The following is a 20182-nucleotide window of genomic DNA, read 5'->3' as shown; positions in this document are numbered from 1 at the left end:
AAAGAAAGTTAGGAAGACTGAAGGACACAGCCTGGGGATATTTGTGCATTCGCTGTCTCTTGTGGTGAACTTCTATGGCTCACAGTTTAATTTGGTTTTGTTTTCACCACCCGTCAAAAACCATTGTCTTAATTCTTACAGGCAGATTTCAAGCAAAAAGATGATAACAAGTGTCCTGTGCCGAAAAAACATTTTACTATTTAGTTTGAAATAGTGCCTAGCAGCTACAAGTGGGAGCCAGAGTGGAGTGAACCCTGACGGCAGTCGCAGATCGTCATCCTTCACATTGACTGCATGCCAGCGGTGAAGTGATGCAGTCATGATTAAATTACACAAGCCTTAAGGAATATTAGCGTTACGCTTAGAAAATATCTTAAGATGAGGCCTCATTAAACAGCAGAAATCCAGCGTAGCACCGCAAAATCAATACCAAACCGGGCCAGGCACAAGAAGCCACTTAATGCGCTTTTTACGCTCTGCGAGAAATAGTGGCTGCAATTTAAGTGGAAACAGGAGAGCATAGGATATCAGTGACTCATAGTTCCTTTTAAATGACGTGACTGTTTTTGCGACGTGATCAGACCTGAGAAAATAGATACTTGCTGATCTTCATTCAAAGCTCTCTCTGACCCGCCCAAATATTGACTCAATCGGAGCTGCGAAAACTCCCGAAAAACGTGCATCATTGGTTTTTGTTTGACGTCTTCAATGTTGCAGTCAAATCATCGTTACAGCTGAAACACTTTGGAGTTCCTCAGTAAGTCCCAGCCAGGGAAGCACACTTAATGCAGTACTTTCATCATGCAGGGCACCAGGGCAGGGAGCCTTCTCTTGCATTAGTGCAGTGAACTTGGACCTACTGAGTTTCTTCAGGGATGAAAACCGGTTGAGGTCGGCTTTGACGGCCGCCTCATAGGAGGGCGGCAGGTGTGACATGCTCTGGAAGGAGCGTGAGAAAGACAGGTCGTAGGGCTCCGTCTGCGAGGTCAGGATGCCGCTTATCCGATTGTTTTCTGGAGACACATACGTACATATACAAACACAGAAGAGGAAATGATGGGCAGGCTGGCTTCTCCTAACCCCCCACCCACCCCAAAGACACCAAGCAAAGGTGACGCCCCAGACAACCATCACAGAAGACCACCTGCTGAAGAGGAGAAAGAAAGAGTGAGCTGGTGCCCAGGCTGGAGTTTTAATTATACAAGTATCCCCTTGCAGAGATGCTCTGTAATAATGTCTTCAGTGTAAAGTGATCATTTATGGTTGGATTCATGAACGCTCAGTGATTATTACGCTTATTTCAGTCGGTTTATAATCAGCATTATTTCTTGGCCAGCAGCCAGACACAGGGACTGCGGCATATTTTCTCTGAGAATGTAGACGGTGTAACAAAGTAGGCTAAGATCGTTTTGTATGTTTTACTTTTTAACAGCTGGTTTGGTGAACAGACAGGAACACAGGCCTGCTTTCCATACTTTTGCACACTTTGGGGTGAGGTGCAGCAGTATTGGACATGAGTGAGGGAGAAAGCTGCTGATTAGGCTTTAAGTTATGATGAATATAGTGACATAAACAAACACAGATTTGCTTGGCTGCTACTAACCTGAAAATTGTGTTTGCCTTGACAAAATTCAGTTTGACTTGTTTTCTGAAGTAACTGTACCTGTAGAAACTAATCTCCACTCGCTGCCGGGTGGACATAACATTTCTCACTTTATGAGAGGAGGTAAAACAAAATGTTTTACAACCACTGAGGAAGATGATGAGAACATTTTGCAATATAAAGGTTAAGTTAAACTACAAAAACAAGTGCTGTTAATAAACAATAAGACATTTTTAATCGCGATTAATCATACGAATCTGTGTACTTAATCATAATTAAGTCAGATTAAACACACTTCTATTCATTTTTTAAATTAACTTTTGCCTTGAAGAAGGTGGCAGTGTGGGTGACGTTGTTAAGGAATGTGTCCAGACAGAGGTGGTCGAATTACTTTGAATCCAGTGTTCAGATCCAGGTTCCAGAATTACTGTTATATTCTGTAAATGTAGTTCAGTCTGTTCAGCATACCAGAAGTGGAAATAAAGATCCTTTTAATGCAAAGGTATGATGTTGTCTCAGTGTCAGCTATGAGCTAAGACACACTAAAGTCAGGTTGTACTGGTGCTGACTTGCTGGACGTTGCAATGCAGTGATTTCCTAATCACGTGTAGCCGATCTTGACGCACATTCAGACAGTAGCTGGCTGAAATAAAGGCAGTGGCAGCTGGCTGTATGACTTCCAGTCACGACTTTGCCAGGGCAGCAGATGCTGTCTGTGTGCTTTGTTCGCTCGTGATATAGTCAGCTGTATGTTGAAAACTGAACCCACTGATTCAGTGATCACGGAGGGATTTTCTTCTTCCTAATTTGTGGTCAGGTCATAAAAAAAAAACTAACTGGTTGATCGGGAATCTAATTGTGCATTCACTTGTGTTATCAGCAGCATTCTGCATTTGAGATTTGACACCATAACTGAAACAAGTGGATCGATTAGAAACTCTTCCAAATAATTCAAGTACCATCCCACAGTGCTTAGTTTGGAGTCAGCTGAGTCACTTTTTTGAATATATTCGGCACTTGATCAAATATATGTACTTTGACAAGAAAATGAACACATTTTATTGTTGGTTAACAGTTTGGATTCAATATTTATAAAATCCTTTAACAGTCCCAGTTGTTGGCTTCACAAGAACTCAAATAGTTATTTATGTTCTCTTAAATCTTGCCTTTTTATTTCTTATTATTTACTTAATTGAGTAGAGTTTTAAAGTTTCACTCAGCAAGTGAATGTCTGTCTTTCAGGAAAGGTTGCATATCTAAAACTCCAGCCTGCTGGTGGCAGTGATGGGGAGTTATAGGAGGACACGGCAGTGAGTGCGTGGTGCGGGGTTGACTTGACAGGTGACGGTGGGGTTTGACGTGAGGAAACATCAGTCCAAGAAACAAAAGAGGGGAAGAAAACAAGACAACACACCAAACACCAGCTTTGTGCTGGAGAGTGACCCTGCTCGTGACACAGTCATGATCAGAGACAAAGCAGTAAGCAATGCCTGGACAGGCTGTTGTTGAAGCAAAGTGATATGATGCGAGGAAGACGCATAGGATGGGGTGTGGTGTGTGTGTGTGTGTGTGTGTGTGTGTGTGTGTTGGGGGGAAGAGACTTGAGGACCGAGGTCCTTTTTCATTCTTTATCTCTCTTTCTCACATATGCATGCACAAAAACACCTGAGACTGTCCCATTCACCTCTGTCATCCTCTCTGTCAATCTTATCTGTCCTACCATGCTGCCCCCCACTTTCCTTTGCATCTTAATTCTTTCTTGTCCGGTCAGTATTCCCTTCCCTCTTATTTTCTTTCTCCATCCTGCTCTATCTGTGAGTCTGTCACGCAGCGCAGAGCAGCGACATGGGTGCGGCCCCCGACCAGCCTCCAATGGACAGATAAAAATAGAGCTTTAGTATCTGCTGCAAGATGGAGGGGGGAGGGAGAGGTGAAACGATGGAGATAAGAACATTTAAAAGGGGCAAAAAAAGAGAGTGAAATACAAGAAAAAAAGAAAATAGGATGGAATGAGAAGGAAAGCTCGAGAGACTAGTATGAAAGGGTGGCAGCGAGGTCGGGCAACTGCAGGGGTCCTGAGAGCTGCAGGGAGTGGGTTTTAAGGATGTGAGTGATTTGTGTCTGCCATCCTGCATCAATAAGGGGGGAATCGACTCAGACTGTGGCATGCTGTTAGATTTTCAATAGTATACACATTTCACTGCTTCATGACAACAGACACTACAACCACACAGACCTGGCTCAAATAGTCAGAGTTACGAATTTTACAGTCAGGATAAGATTGGTGATATAAGTATATATATTTTACTGCCAACAAATCAAATTAAAAGACAGAAGCCAAAAGGCATAGTAACAAGTTTCACTGAAGTGGCCAGAGCCTTTTCCTGGCCTTTTTGTATAAATCTGTGACGTTAAGAAGACTTGCAAGGCCCAGTCAACAGAATGAAATGATGGCATTTTATGTTTCCACTAACCACTGATGGGATTTAATAGCATTAGTGTCTTATCATCTCTGAACCAAAAGGGCTTATTTTTTTCTAACTCGTTCATACTGAACTAAGTTTTGTCCAGAACATTGAGAATTGTCAGAGACAGAACTGATCTTTTCTTAAACCTGACCAAAGTGTTTTGTGGCTAAAACTCTGCTTAAACAAAAAGCCTGTAAGAATCAAATTAATAATATTAGTTGGAGGTCTCACATGAGACAAACAGAAAAAGGCTTCCCACTGAAATCAAACTCATTAAACCCACGTCTTCCACAATTTATCTCACCAATACCCCTCTAACCTCCTGATGTAGGCCTTGTTGCTGAGTGTTGGGGGCATACAGGTTCAGAAACACTAACTGTACAACTATTGTTTTGCTGACCCAGTGCCCTTCAAAGTTGCAGCTCAAGTTTTTATTTCATTGTACGTCAACATGTTACATCCTTATAGGTGTTCCAAACGGATGAAATCTTCTTCTTTGTCTCTATTGTTCAAATGCTTTGAAGAAGGAAGGAAGAGATAAAGGAAGGCGCTACTCCATGGATCTTAATGCAAGAGATCGCTAGTTTAAAACTTGTCCTGCACAACGTTTTCCACAGTCCTTGCACTTCTCACTTCTCTCTCCTTTTCCTTTTTATTTAATTTATTGCTTTGCACACCCGCTAATGGTTAGGGTTAGGAGAAAAAAGTAGATGATTTAAACTTGATTTAATGTGCATGCTTGGGTCTAGATGTTGAACAGAAATGCTAGTGCTAGTGCTCTGATCTGACTGGTCAGTTGTGATTGCTGGCAATAGATGATTCATCCAATCATGTTTTGAATATTTTTGAAGAGGCTTATGTTTCTAAACAGTTTCTGCGGAAAAATTCCAAGATGGTTCTATGTAATAAAGCATATGGTGTGGCAAACATGGCCACCATAGAGTCGACCTCGCACACACATTTCCTGATGATAAGACTGAACTGCCATTCATTGTGACTGACACTATGTTCACATCACTTGATTTCTCTTTGGAGAGGGTTATTCATTCATTTATTTTGATGTGAACCTTGTGAGTAGCAAATGATACATACTGGCCCCTGTTCAGGAAGCACGGAGGTGATATTCACAGTTTTCACAAAAACTTGTTTTTGAATGTTTCCATTCTTCAGCTGAAGTTGGAGTGCACACAACTAGGCTTACTTTTCCTTTTTTGTGGTTCAATTTTTGAGGACCAATCCATTGCAAACTTAGTATCTGCCATTGGATTTGTTGACAGAAAAATATAAGATAAATCATACTTCAACGCAAGCATGCACTGTACGTTCAGAATCACTTAAATTCCTATATTTTTTCCTGGATCAGTACAATTCTTTTCAAAGCCGGTTCAAACAATCTTGAAATTCTACTTAAATCAGGTCTGAAAACATACCAGTTTAAGTGGAAGAAAGGAAGACAAAAAAACGTGTATGTGTATACAAATGTGTGGTCGGATGCAATGAATGAACACTCACACTAAATCAAAAATATGCATGTATGACTTACCACGTCTCAATGATCGGTGAGCTACCAAACCCAAGTAAAAAACAAATATTTCAGAAACATGTTGATGGTGGGAGAAAGAGAACACACCGCTCCAAGACCTTCTACACATTCAGCATGACTAGTGCAGAAAATCCCCCCTCAAACAATTATTCAAATGAAATCAGCTTTTACTTCCGGAGGCTTGTGGTGTACAAGTCTGCATATGATTGCTCATTTTCTGCTTGTGATATGGAGCAGTATCTTGTGGTTGTTTCCGTAGCGGGGAGCAGTGGGGGGGGTTGTGGTATTGGGTTTTATCTGGAAAATACACTTCATGCTGAAATTTGAAGGATTTCAGGCAGACTGTGATCAAAGTCTCAATGTTAGATATGTTGTCGAACTGGATTTTTCATGTTTTTCACAGATCTTCAGGCATTTGTTCCCTTGTTCCCGATATGCCGCTTGCTTATCTGTGTGACTGCATGTGTGTGTGTGTGTGTGTAGTTGCTGGTACACCATACGGTCATTCATGTCCAAAAAGAATGAGCTGTTCTGCCCACAGAATTCATGTACAGCTCCTAAATGCCTCAAGTCACACAAGCCGTTTTTATAATTATGGATGAAACAAATAGAAAATTAATCATATAACAAGATCAAGTTGATTTAATAAATACAAAAGCAGTGAACATTCAGCTCATAGCCTCCTTATGCTGCCCTGTTTTACACCCAGACACGACCGCTACTCTTTCACATCTGCCAGTCTGCAACCCCGGGCCAGCCTTGTCTCCCTTACAAGAACAGTTCTGAGCAGACAGCTGAATGACATTAGTAATAAAAAGGATTCATGGTGATGCTCCTCTCAGGCATAATGAGCTTATGGTGATCATTTTTGTTACTGGGGATAACAACAGGGAACAGTGGAAGTTCCACACAGTATGTCAACCACAGAAGGAGATGACCTAGACACAAGATTAAGATTCTCAGCCAGTGGTATTCCCTTTAAAAACCAAAGAAATGGGGAAAATCTGCAGGCTGATCCCACTCATAGAAAAATGGTCATGACTATGGCTTGTGACACTTCTATGATTCAATCTTCAACAAAACAAAAGAACCAAAGAAAGAAAGGCACGCCCAAAATGGATTTTCAGTGGAGTGAATTGAAAGGAGGACCATGTCAATGGGGTCTTCACACATGCAAGTAAAGCACTGTATTCTGCTGAGGTCCAGACGGCCTTCTAATGAACTGAGCTGGGAATTTTCCCCCCACACCCCCTCTATGTTTTCTTACCATTCTTAGGTGTGCGTGTGGGGCTACCTAGAGCCACATGGTTATAGTTGTGCTGATGGGTACCTGCAATGACAAAAGCAATGAAAGATGTGTTCAGCATCCACAAGGAACACTCTGGGTCAGCTCACACACAGACAGCCGTGTGAGGCTAGCAATTAAAGAGAAAATTCACCCCCAAAAAAGCTGCAAATGTTTGTTTTTTTTTGTGCAAATTTGAGACATGCTTCTTATGTAATTTGCCAAGAAGAGACATTTGAGAACTTTAAATTGACTTTTATGGGGTTAACAAGACAGAGTACCACTCTGCCATTCTTGAGTTGTTGTTAGAGGGTGAAAAATCCCTTTAATTTCCCTAAATTATCAAAAAATGGACAGAAAGAAAGATGAGAGAAAAATTGTGGGATGAATGGAGTCTGCTGTAACTTCAGCTGTTCCTTTGAAAGCATGTTTACATCAAACAGAGTTCAGCGCTAAAGGTAGATACATGAAGGAAGAAAAAAACACATAAAGCAGCGCTGACATACAATATTTATCACATCCTGTCCTGGAACACACAGATGCTCTTTCTTGCAAATTGTATTATTTAAAAGTAAGAGTAAGTCAGATGCGGAGACTTCGTGGTTCTATGCAGTCATTATTAAAAGGGATCATTCAAATGCAGAGTGGCCGACACAAGCAACAGCAGCAGATTAATGAAACAAGAAGACCATTCACCATTTAAAAAATGCAGACATTGTATTTAGAAAACACAGTTAGAAGTGAATAACACAGAAGGATCATCAGAAAGCTCATATCACATGGGCAGTATACAAAAATGAATCACAAATAAAGGAGATGAAGTCATTAGGAGATGCTACTGAATGGGAAAAGATTTATTATGAATGCACAGCATTAGTGTTGGAGCTCCTATGATATTCAAATTCCAACAAAGAATCTTTAATATAGCATTGGTGACCTTTGTAGTAGATTGTAGTAGATTCAATGCAGTCTCAGTTTCCGGGCAACAAAACCATCATATGCCTACATCTGCTTTTTAAAATAGAAACATTGCTGTTTTTGCATTAAGTAAAACTGTCACGCATTCTTAAAAATTGTAAGATGACTAACAGCAAACTGCAACATCATTACATTTTGCAGTCTGTGAAACTGTAAGACAAGTAAGTAAGACATTGCTCAGCTATTACATGTTCAAAAACAATTTTGAGGAGGAAGGTAAGGGGTGGCTGGTTGTGTTATACCGCAGACTGTCACTCAAGAGAACCAAGTTCAACCTACATCTGACCCAATGTTTTCCACATGTTTTTCATTTTCTCACCACTATCAGTATTAGGGTAAGGCATAAAACTTTAAAATACTTAGAAATAAAGGCTTTCGGGTTTGGATCACATCTTCTGAATGCTTCCTACAAAACAATGAGCAAGAATGGAAAACGTTACTGTCTCACAATTTCTCTGTCTTCATTGTGACACTACTATTTGGAAATATGCAACTCTTATAACATTTTCTGGATACTGGGCTAAATAAACTTTAATAAACAATGGATCAGATGACTTATATTGAGAATTCTGCTTTTTAACATTAATGCTGGTCAGAAGCTGATAAAAAAATTGAACTCGCTAATTTTAGTTCCACTTATGACCATTTTCAGGGGTTTTCAACCATGACAGCAATTTCTCAAGTGTAATGTTGCAGAATATACGGGCAGGTGAGACATGTCGAGGTGAGTTTGAGAAAAAGAAAAACACACAGGCAATCTTACAAACCAAAAGCATAGAGACAAAAAGGATAAAAAGTTAGCCTGACTGTGGCAAAGAGGAAGACCTTTGCAGGCTTTTATTCTCAAAATATCAGAGCTGCAAGCAAGGATAAAAAGAGCCAACTAGATTTGTGTGTTATCCCTGTAAATCCCCAAAGAGGCCAAAATAAACAACTTGTGATATATGGATGAGAGACCAGAGTAAGTGTGAAGCTCTCAGTTGCAACTTAACAATGTTACATTCAGTTTAATCACAGTAGTATCAGGACGACTCTTCAGTGAGAGTCCTTGGCTCAGCAAGCCTCCAAAGCAGCATCCACTTCGGTTTTAACGACAGACAGACAGTTTTTTAACACAAGCTGTCAGCATCATCACAGCCGGGTTTTTTTGTGTGTTATGTATTGTTATGAAAGGCCTAGAGCCTTTCATAATGGTCAATGGTCAAGGAAGGCGTCTTAAATACAACAGTATGTATGTGCTTGTTGTGCACATGTATCAATGCAAACATGTGCTACTATACCACAGTGTCGACATGCTTTCTCCTTACATCACACACCCTCGCATCCAGTCACTTGTTTCTAATCCAGAGAACAATAATTGTGGCTCTTTTTCCAAAGGTCCTGTCAGATTTAACCCTGGTCACGTTGCCATAGTGTATTCAGCTATGTTCATATGCATTAGTCCAGGTTGTGCAGTAGGTGCCAGTGTCTCACGCATGCATAAGAGCTGTTTAATGAGCAGAAACACTGCTTTGTGTTGCCATCTGTGCAAGCAGAGTAGCTTTGATTTTGTCGTTTGAGAACAAACTGTTTCGGCCAATCATCCAGCCGTCCGCTAGCAGAGGAGTGTTTGTGGATGACAGGGAATGTGATGCAGCGGCACGGTGCTGGGCTGAGCATTGCACTGTGGAGGTGCTTTAGTTGAAAGATGGGACCTTTACTGAGCCCATTGTACTGAGAAAGTTGATGAATTACGGCTATTCTCAACAGTGCTCAGGGATATGTGTGAGCATGGGTCTGTGTGTTGTGTTTGAAGGGGAGGCAGCGATGGATGGAGATTCCGTCGTAGTGTTGCCGTCGCAACACATTCATTTGCTGTCTGTTGCTGTGCCTGTTTAAAAATGCATTAGAGCCAACTGCTGAAACATCCATTTACATCTGTCACAGAAGTAAAGGAGGAGAGTGAGGCCTGGGACTCTCACATCATGGCTTTCCATATTTGCTCGAGCTATGGAGATAGATGGGATGTGTCTTCCCTGTGTTCCTCCTTTCTCTTTATTCATATCTCTGCTTAACAGTACCTCTCAAAGGAGATATTACTCAAGGGTGGTAAATCCACAGACATCAGACTGTTTCTCCTGAACATATTAAATGAACCAGATTCTTATATGCAGTCGTGTGAAAAAGAAAGTGCTTTCATTTCTAAGGTATACAAATCAGGGCATATATTTAAAAAAGAAAAAGTCCCCAGGTCCTTACCAGGTTTAAAAATAAGGTAAATACAACCACAGATGAACAACACGGGATAAATCACACTGTGTCATTTTTCTTATTTCACATAAACTAAGGCAAAGTGCAGAGGCAGTGTGTGAAAAACACCTCATGATTCATTAGCTTGTAAAACCACCTTAAGCAGTAATAACTTGAAGTAATCATTTTCAGTACGAAGTTATCATCAGTCTCCTACATCTTTGTGAGGAATTTTTGCCCACTCCTCTTTGCAATGTTGCTTCAGTTCATTGAGGTTTACAGACATTCTTTTATCCTCAGCTGTCTTAAGCCCTATTCGGACGGGACTAGTTTAATGGGGGGACCTGGGGTAAAGTAATAATAACCGGGAAATCTAGTCCCGTCCGAACGCGCCATGTCAGTAAAGATAGCGGAGTATGTCGGTAAACTTTGCCGAGAATTCTACCTCCTGTGAAACGGTCCGGAGTATCTACCATAGGTAATACTAATCCAGTGCGAATGCGACCTTCGGTAATAAGTACGGAATATGTCGTCACATCCTTTTAAAGAGAGAAACAATTAGGTGTAAAATAGAAAATGACACTTAAGTTTCGTTGTGCAATCCTTTTTTTAAACTATACTTTACATTCAGGTAAAATAAGTATCCTGAACAAAACTTTTGGTGAACAGTACTTTACATTAAGGTCAAAAATGAATAAATCTTCTGTTCTGTTATATTGTACAATACGTTTTAGTAATACTTATCATTCAGGTAAACAAACAAAAAAGTCTTCTGCGTTTGTATACAATAATTTCGGAGCAGAATGCTTTATATTCAAGAAAACTCCTCCCATGTTAGATGAATATTACAGGGATTTCTTGTCCCGTCCGAATTGGTCATTTCTTGTCCCTGGCGTCGTCTGGTTAACCAACATTACCATACGTCCCCTCATTGAACTAGTCCCGTCCGAATAGGGCTTTAGAGGCCCAACACAGCATTTCAATCAGGCTGAGGTCTGGACTTAGACTGGAACATTGCAACAGTTTTATTCTTTTCTTTTTCAAGGAATTCTGTTGTCCTGTTGTATGATCAAAGTTCAGCCAGGCTTGTCAGACAGATGGCCTCATGTTTGACTGGAGAATACTTTGGTATACAGAGGAGTTCATGGATGGTCTTATAACCCTCCCCAGACCAATGTGCAGCAACAATTGCTTCTCTAAGATCTCTAAGGCTCAGGTGACCCTGAACTATCCCATAGTTATGCTGCTGTAGGCCTAGTTTGATCAGACAAACATATTAAAGCTCTTATGACTATAATCAAGGTCTAAGACAGAAATGTCATACTCTGGTCCATAAGTTTTTAGATGTTTCCCTGCTTAAACATGCCTGATTCAGATTAAATGGATCTATCAAAAGATTGCTTGTGTTCTGCCCAAACCAAGGAACGAGGCATCGATCTGAATCAGGTGTAAACTAATGTTTATTCACTATTTTTATTTTATTTTATTTTGTTTTATTTTATTTTATTTGCTTGTTTTTACTTTAATTGTTTACATATCTTTTACGGTATGCTGCTGCAACACAACAATTTCCCAAATTGGGATGAATAAAGTACTCATCTATCTATCTATCTATCTATCTATCTATCTATCTGAAGCAGGAAAACATCTAAAACCTGCAGGACAGCGGCCCTCAAGGACCGGAGTTTGACATCCCTGGTCTATCAACTTTTCATGGTTATGGATTATTTTCATCATTAGGAATAGCCACGTGATACAAAGTTTGAAATTTAATAAGAAACCTGACACCTTAAACCTAGTCTTAACCTTCAGTAGCCATGGGCTCATCTAAACAGCGGTCCAGCCCTCTGATAGCTAAAACAGCTGATGCCTACTGGACAGAAAGCTGAGAAGTTTACTTAGTTCATACTGTAAATAAGAAATTACAATTAACAGTAATGGTGAACGTAAAGTTGATGTCTGGTAGAGTGAGAAAATCCTTTAAGAGAAGTGTGGTAGGATTGCTCGATAGACCAATAAAAAACCCTCACTGACTGCAAAAGACCTTCGGAAAGATTTATCATTCCATAGTGGTGCACTGTTCCACATTGCTACTGGATCTGCACAAGTATAACCTTCATCGAAGGGTCTTCAGAGGAGAAGCTTTCTTGCATCCTGAATGTAAAATTTAGCATCACAAGTTTGAACAAAACTGATGGGTTTTGGAAACAAGTCCTGTGGCCTGTGAAATTAAAACTGAATGTTTTTGGACATAATAGCACAATCTCATCCAGATTAGCAAACAGTTTTGTACTAAACAGACACAGTTCTCTTCAGATTTAGAGGGCTTATGACAATCTAGTGACGACACAAGTATTTACGACCTGATCATACTATTCGCACAGCCATAATACACAACTGTATAAAGTCAGAAAAATGTGTTGCCATTTCACAACAAATCAAATTAAGGAGAAAATCCCACAATCTACTATTGTTCAGGATAGACATTACAGCCCTCCTTAGCCTACAAGTACGTATGTCTAAATTCCGAATGTAGTTATTTAACTTTGTTTATGTATTTATTAAGTGGTAGGAAAGGTAGCACATCAGTTTTTATTGGAGAGATGTTCAAGTCCTGCAGGAAACTTACCGTCACTGAAATATTGTCCTTTTTTAAAAGTTTTTTTTAATGACATCTATGAACCAAAGTCAGCTGATGAGGTTTAGAAAGTTAAATGTCTGGTTGTTACGGGTTAAATACACAACTTGCACAACCAAAAACATCCCATCACTGTGTGACGTGGTCCCACAGACCCCTGTCTACTTTGGCTAGGGAATGTACATATGATAGGTTAAAAAATATATATATAAATTAATTCATTCATTTCTCAAATTCCAACGTGCAGGCAGAAGTAATAAAGATGTAATGAGAATTGCCCTATGACTGATGCACACATGGGTCTTCTTCATTTATTAGTATGACTACCATGTACGTCAGCATCAGTTTTATAATATCAACTTCATTATCACACTTTTGTGAAATTTTTCCAGCATTTTATCAAGGCCAAGAAATTTCCATAACTGTCACCAAGTACCCCGAACATTAACATTCTAGTGAGCTCCCTGTCTTTGACTTAAAAGTATAGTTAGGGAACCCACACATGTGCCAATGTTCTGCAACGTTTTAGAATGTTCATCTCAATCTTCTGATTTCCCCTCAAAGACCTGTATGAGTGGTGTAGAAAGATGGGCCAAGCTGAGAACCAAGAACAATCAGAGAACCAAAGCTCATTAAAAGCCCAGACAGCTGTGCTCAGTGATCCCAACATAATCAGGGTACCAATTAAACACATTTGAAAAACTCCAGCACAGTTAGCAGCTTCAAAGCTCTCAAGCTGCTTATTAGCTTCTGGTGTCCTAACCGCCCGTCAACCCCCTGGCCTCCTCTCGCTGATGTCACAAAATGACCTCTACACACTTTCTTACAGTGGGCCAACCCCAGAAACCTGTTTGTCAGTGTTTAAGGGAGCTCATAGTGAAGTGTGAGACCTCCTGTATACACTGCTGTCCATCAGTTACTGTATTCATCTCCTTAAATTGGCATATTAAAGGGATAGTTCGCCTCTTTTGACATGAAGCTGTATGACATCCCATATTAGCAATATCATTTATGAATATTGACTTACCCCCCGCTGCGTCCTGTGAGCCGAGTTCCAGCCTCGTTTTGGCGTTGACAGAGGCGCACCTTGTCAACAGGCAAGGCAGGCAACTGCTTGGAGCCCCGAGCCACAAGGGGGCCTCCGAGAGCTGAGGTGCATTCAATCAAAGATTGTCTAGTTACTTTATAAACTGTCTCAAACAGTGGCGAACGTTCATGGTGAACATGTTTTCTTTGAACAGTTAAATTTAAATGAATTAGTCAAAGATTGTCTAGTTAACATGCCATTCTATAATTCCATAATTGCATTGTTGACTTTGTCAAACTCACGTCAAGTTCCACTTTAGGCTATGTTCGCAGAGAACTAGCCCCTCAGAGTGTTTGGAATTGTTGGCCGGAAATTCAAGGCTAGTGGAAAATAAAAACCATACTTATGAAATCGATATCATGAACAGCTTTACTTGTCACAAAGAATCTTTAAATGAACACAATTATTATTGGATGGCCAGCTACACCCGGTAGATAAATAGCAACAGGCGAATATCAAGTGCCAACGTAGATAACCTATCAAGGATCATAGAGCGCTACGCGACTGCGTATCAAAATTCCGATTGGATTCGATGTTGATTGATTGACATTGGCTTTGCCCAGTCAAAATCCAGCACGGATAACTTCACAGTGTCGAAAATGACAGTTAGTGACGTTGAATCGGAAAATAAGCTGATGGAAAATGAAGAGGACCTATCCATCTGGCAGTGAAAAGAAGAAGAAGAAAAAAGAAGAAGAAGCTAAAAGAAAGAAAGACAGTGGTAAGTGGAGCAGATAATGATTTAAGCATAACATTAACAGTAAATGACTGTTATTGAAAAATGATGCTACTTTGTCAAACTAAAGGAGAGACAGAATTGAATAGCAGCTAGCGTTAAGTGAATGCGTTGTTGATGCAATGAAGAATGAAAGCTATATCAAGGAGAACAATTATGCATCTCTTTCATATCTCTCCTCAGGATCATTACTTAAATTTATTACCACAATTTTTTTGCTTGGGGCCCCCACAGACTCTAGAATTGCCACTGGGCGTTGACGAAGGTAGTTGGCTGGGGTCCCGAAAATAAAGCGTCTGGCTTCTCAAAACAATATGCGTTCAAAAGAGTAATACAGCGGTGCTGTCCAGTCTTATGATGACTTAATCATTTGTGACTGACATGCCCTCTAGATTGCTGGGTTAAATACAGTCCCTATTTAAATTGCTAAATGGTTGTTTTGCTTCCAGTCTATGGATGACACAGCTGTGTGGTTGTCAGGTGGTGTCAGTCAGATTTAATGGCTAAATCAACCTTATACACGTCTATGATCAGTGGGCCACTGAGACCAGACACGTTCCTCTTGATACAGTCGCCTCCAACTCCACAAGAGGATTAGTCACATTAAATTTCCCTTTCCTTATACCAGTAAGTGTTCTCTGGAGAATACCTTCATGGCGAGTTTGCATAATAGCATCCAGATGGCTTGCAAGTGACTCAGTAATATGACATTTGGTGTGGCATTTTGTTTCACATCACACTTCCAAGCATCACATCCCAATAAAGAGCTCTGAGGAGGTAGAGGGCCCACTTAGCCGTTTGGAGAACACCTTGAACTCCATCCCAAGGTTAGATAAGTATTTTCAACATTGATTGCAATCATATACTCACAGACATATCACGGAAAGCACAACTTATTTCTGAGAATATGCATTCTTAACAACTGAACAATCAGGTCTTGATATCCAGTCAGCTTTCTGTGGACAGTGTGTGTGGATTTGGCTCCAATCTCTTGTATTTCCTTGAATAGCATAATTATGCTCAGAGAGGAGATGAGTAAAGTGGAACACAGCCAGAGAGTTGACAGTGTGAGAGAATGGAAGGGGAGCAAAAGATGCTGCCAACACAAGTAAAAGGGCATCATCAGAATGTTTGCTTGAACAACTGTATCTCTAGAGGTCAGCTTCCTAATGTCAGACATGAGCACCAGGCTGGAAAACCAGCACAGCACACTGTCAGACAGGGGACAGATTAAAGGAGAGAAATAAATTAATACAAGGGGAAATATAAGAGATGCACGTTTGCACATTTGCCCTTCATTTTATAACGTAATAAGGCAGAGGTTAGGAAGGTACAGGGGATGGACATTTCGAAAGTTTTATCTCAAGTCGAAGTAATATCTCACACATGTATTTACTCTTGGTGTTAGTGTGTGATCAGTATCTGCATAGCTTATCTGGATAAGGATATGGTTAATGCATGTGCAAGGATGCAGCCACGTAGGCCCACATGGGCCTTTTGTTAGGGATTGAGGAGCAGTGATCAAATAATCCTTCAAGTGGGGTTTTCCGGGTTATTTACATATCTAAATAAGCAATATTTTCTGATCCCTCAAAGATCATTTGCTATATGAAGCAGTGGGGCCAAAGGAAGGAAGTGGGATTGTCACCCCATGAACAAAAGTTGAAAGTTCTCACCACAAACGTCCACATTTCAAGTCTCGCTGTTCACTTCTGTCTAGTTGTTACTAATAAAGACCGCTAATGCCCATAAAAAAAAATCAGCAAAAGTTGAATAGATGCGCTGATAATATGTGACAAACACTCCAAGTTCAATAACTGTAATAACAACTGAAAAACTAGTAATTCTAAGAATAAGTCTAAGAACAGTAATAACTCATTGTGTTGTAAGGGTTTAAATACTGAAACACTTTTGAGGATTTAATTCATAGTTAATTCCATCCCCTATGTTATTAATGATCTGCAGCCCTGTGATGGACTGGCGACCTGTCCAGTGTGTACCCCGCCTCTCGCCAATGACAGCTAGGCTCCAGCCCCCACAACCCTAAATTGGATTAAGCGGGTATAGAAAATGGATAGATGGATAGTGATCTGCAAAGTTGCAAAGTTTTCCAACTGAAACGGTCATATACGGTAAGTTTATACCCTTCAAAATGAATCATTATGTGTTCTTGTACTGCCCTTACAAGCAGCAGGAGGGAAACATGACTCATACAAGCATTTCCACATTAGATAGGATGTCATTCTCAAGTCTTTCGTTTAAGACACACAAAGCCCTCATAAGTGCAGCTCTTTTATTGATGGGCCTTTGTGTGACGTGAGATTGAGACCAACATACCATTTGTCAACAACAAAACAACACTTTTGTCACCTCGTGGTTGGATTTGGACAATAACATTACTTTCTTAGAATATAACCATGGTTATCTCTAAAATACATTCTTTATACAACGCAACTGTCACGAATCATGGATGTCATTTAAATGATTGCCTTGGTTACATGTAAGCAAGTCACCTTACAATGAAACATTGTCACATATATAATTAGGGCTAAAAAACAATCTTTTTACAATGTGACTGTACCATCATGGAAAACCAAACACAGCTTAGCAGCACAAACACCTCATATCGAGCATGGTTTTGGAGGTTTGGGCTTATCTTGGGCTTGTTTTGTCATGTAAGGATCTGGACATTTTGCAGTGATTGAGTCCACCATGGACTCCTCTGTATACCAAAGTATTCTGGAGTCAAATGTGAGGCCACCTGTCTGACAGTTAAAACTCAACTGAAATTGGGTTGTGCTACAAGACAATGATCCTAAACAAAGTGGCAAATCTACAAGAGAATGGCTCCACTCAAGCTACTGAAGCATGACATTTACCTAGGAATTCACATACTGCTTCTGCATTTTGGATTGGTATTTGGTATGTGAATATTGGCACTGTGTAATATGTGTTTTTGTTGATCTGAGGTTGTATACTTCTATATAAAGACTTTGTAATGACCAGATGATTCTTTGTTATGCCGTGATAGGTAAATCTTTAGAACTGAAAAAGGGTGTACTTTAGTTTTCACAAATTTGTTTCATATAATTTTTTTTTCATTTTGCATTGGTTCCCCAGAGCAAGACAACATTTCTTAATCCTTTCCAGTCCTTTGGAATTGCAAACACAAAGCATTTATGGCAGAAGTCATGGTGGTCACAGACAGACTTCAAAACACTGATGATACAGCCAGGCACAACTTAATGGCAAGCCTAAAGGCTTGGTATCTCTCAACAACACAGAGGAAGAGGGAGCTGAGTGGAGGAACGGGTAAGTAGAGGAATAGGGAGAAAAAAATATAGTGGACATGGGATGAAGTGAGACAGAAAACAGATAAGAAAAGAAAAAGTACAAAACAGGAGGATTTGGTGGGTGCTCCAATAAAAAGAGTAGAAAACCAGCAACATGGGCTGGTGATCACAAGTCATTCCTCTGCCCCTCCAACTCCACACCACCCACCCTACATCTATTAGAGAGCTATCTTCAGCTCCCTGCATCACTCCACTCATGACATCCCCCTCTAAAACCAACAGCCATGCCATGAAGTCAGCCCTGCCAAGACGAGCTGCTGGAGTTATGACAGGCCCCTAAGAACTGGTGGTGGCAGAAAGAGTACGGTGTGCACTGAGGTTGTGAGCATCTTTGCATGCCTGTGTGTTAATGTATGAGACAGGTATGGAATGAAAAAAAGATATTTCTGTCCCACTGGCTTACTACCACCTCCCTGCCCTCCTCTCGCTGGAAAGGAAGCAGAGGAAAAGGAAGCCACGGTGGGCTTGACATTTAACAACTGACAAAGAGTGTTCACATTTAATCGCTAAATGTTAACTGCCATAATAGCCTCACTTCACTTGATAAGTGGGGGACAAAGCTTTAGGCCCCTGGATGGAAGTAGCTTCCACCTCCTCATTGATTTCCCTAGCAGAGCAGGAAGCTTAACTCTGACCCAATTGCAGCAGTGGTGATAATACTTATAAGTTATATTAAAAGAACTTCCAGCTTTGATCAGTTTTTGATCAGGCTTCTGTCCCTAATTCTTAACTGAGTCAAAGTTTGGAATTAAGCTAAAGCATTATTTTTTAACTTAATATGTTCTTATATAAAAATCTGTACAATCCAAAAGCACAAGAAAAAAGCAAGGAATACAAAAATAAGGGTTTCATTTCTGTAAACAAACGGACAATTCTTAGAAAAATACACTGAAATGTACAGAAATGGCTTCTCAGCTAAATTATATGGATCTTTGTCAAATCTTTAAATCATCACTGATAACTGAGGGTACATAATAGTTGCTTTTAATAACATTAAGATATATTCAAATAGGCTAAACTCTTGATAGATAGGTGTGTGCTGCATAGTGGTGTACTAGTTTAAATGTCAGAAAGAGAAGGTTCCCGGTTTGAGATTGACTGGGAACTTTACTGTCTCACATTTGCATGCTATGCCTTTGTGAATTTTCAGCCAAAAACATGCCTGTTAGGTGAACTGGGGACTCTAGAATGTAGGTGTAGGTTTTTCCAGAAAGCTACATTTTTGTCTCTAGGGATTCAGAGATGTTGTTCTTCTAAAGGTACAGACAAGAATATACAAAAATCTACCAGTTTTTAACTGGTCCTTGTGCCCCACTATACCACAGCTGGAACAAATTAACCTTTTTTTTCCAACCATTCCTGCACTTTGATTTCTTAAAGTCTATAAAACTGTACTTGTAAACCTTTTAAAACCTGCTTTAGTAATGCTGTCTAAAGTATGCCAGCATAACAAAGCTGAATGTTGAAGACATTTGGAATTTAAATTAATATGTGCCACAGGGTCTTTGTTGATAGCAAACCCATTCAGCCCACTCATTTCAGGTTGCTTGAGTCAGATCTATTGGCAGGCACTAGTATAATTTCCATCCGTCACAGTATCTTCAACACCTAAAATGATGAATACAGTTAGAATAGAATAGAATAGAAAATAATAGAAAATACTTTATTCATCCCCTGTGGGGGAAATTCAAATCAATTGGAAATTGAGCAGGTATCCCTGGTCTGGTGTTATGGTGTTTGTTGTCCCTTCTTTCCTGTCCTCTCAAACCCCAGCTGGTCGAGGCTTCACATCAGTGATGAATATGAAGCAGGACTGTGCAAAGTTAGAGTTAGCAAAACTGACCCATATGGGCTATGAGGACTGTCCCTTCACCAGCCATTGTAGCTGCAGTTTGACAAGTGGAAACTTTCAGTTTCCCACCAAAAAATCCAGCAGCTCAACTACAATGAAATGATGTATTTTGACAATGGAACATTCAAAGTTGTGAATATTTGATGGGTTTCTTCCTGGTAAAATGAGTTTTTCTTTCTACCGTCGCCTCGAAATGTTTCAACGCAATCTGTTGGTTCCCTTTGCCTGGCAACTTTTTTTGAAATGCCATTGCATGAAATGGACTAATTTGGACCTTGATTCATTGTATTTGATTGGATGGTGAGTGTATTACAATTGATTGCATTATGATTAGCATCAATTGGACTGTATCTTTGAAGTTATATTTGCAATGAGATAATAAATTAACCCACTTTGGGTCCAGTTAGTGG

At 40.1% G+C, this 20182-nt stretch overlaps 1 protein-coding gene across 6 annotated transcripts in view; it reads right to left on the bottom strand.

The window, feature by feature from the left end:
• Positions 1-20182, bottom strand: part of LOC142373769 (shisa family member 6) — a 79409-nt gene that overhangs the window by 5720 nt on the left and 53507 nt on the right. For 2 of the 6 annotated variants that reach the window (XM_075457148.1, XM_075457150.1), the window contains 3 exons: positions 6882-6944; positions 5615-5635; positions 861-1013 (listed from right to left, as the gene is read on the bottom strand). The exons of 1 other annotated variant lie outside the window; for it this stretch is intronic. In XM_075457148.1, coding sequence (XP_075313263.1) covers positions 861-1013; positions 5615-5635; positions 6882-6944 — 237 coding nt within the window. The remainder of the gene's footprint in view (positions 1-860; positions 1014-5614; positions 5636-6881; positions 6945-20182) is intronic. 3 more of the 6 variants (XM_075457151.1, XM_075457149.1, XM_075457152.1) reach the window with 3 other exon arrangements.

The sequence above is a fragment of the Odontesthes bonariensis genome, chromosome 23 (assembly GCF_027942865.1).
Source record: "Odontesthes bonariensis isolate fOdoBon6 chromosome 23, fOdoBon6.hap1, whole genome shotgun sequence".
Taxonomy (NCBI): domain Eukaryota; kingdom Metazoa; phylum Chordata; class Actinopteri; order Atheriniformes; family Atherinopsidae; genus Odontesthes; species Odontesthes bonariensis.
The sequence above is the reverse complement of the archived record's forward strand: the minus strand, read 5'-3'. Positions and strand labels throughout refer to the sequence as shown.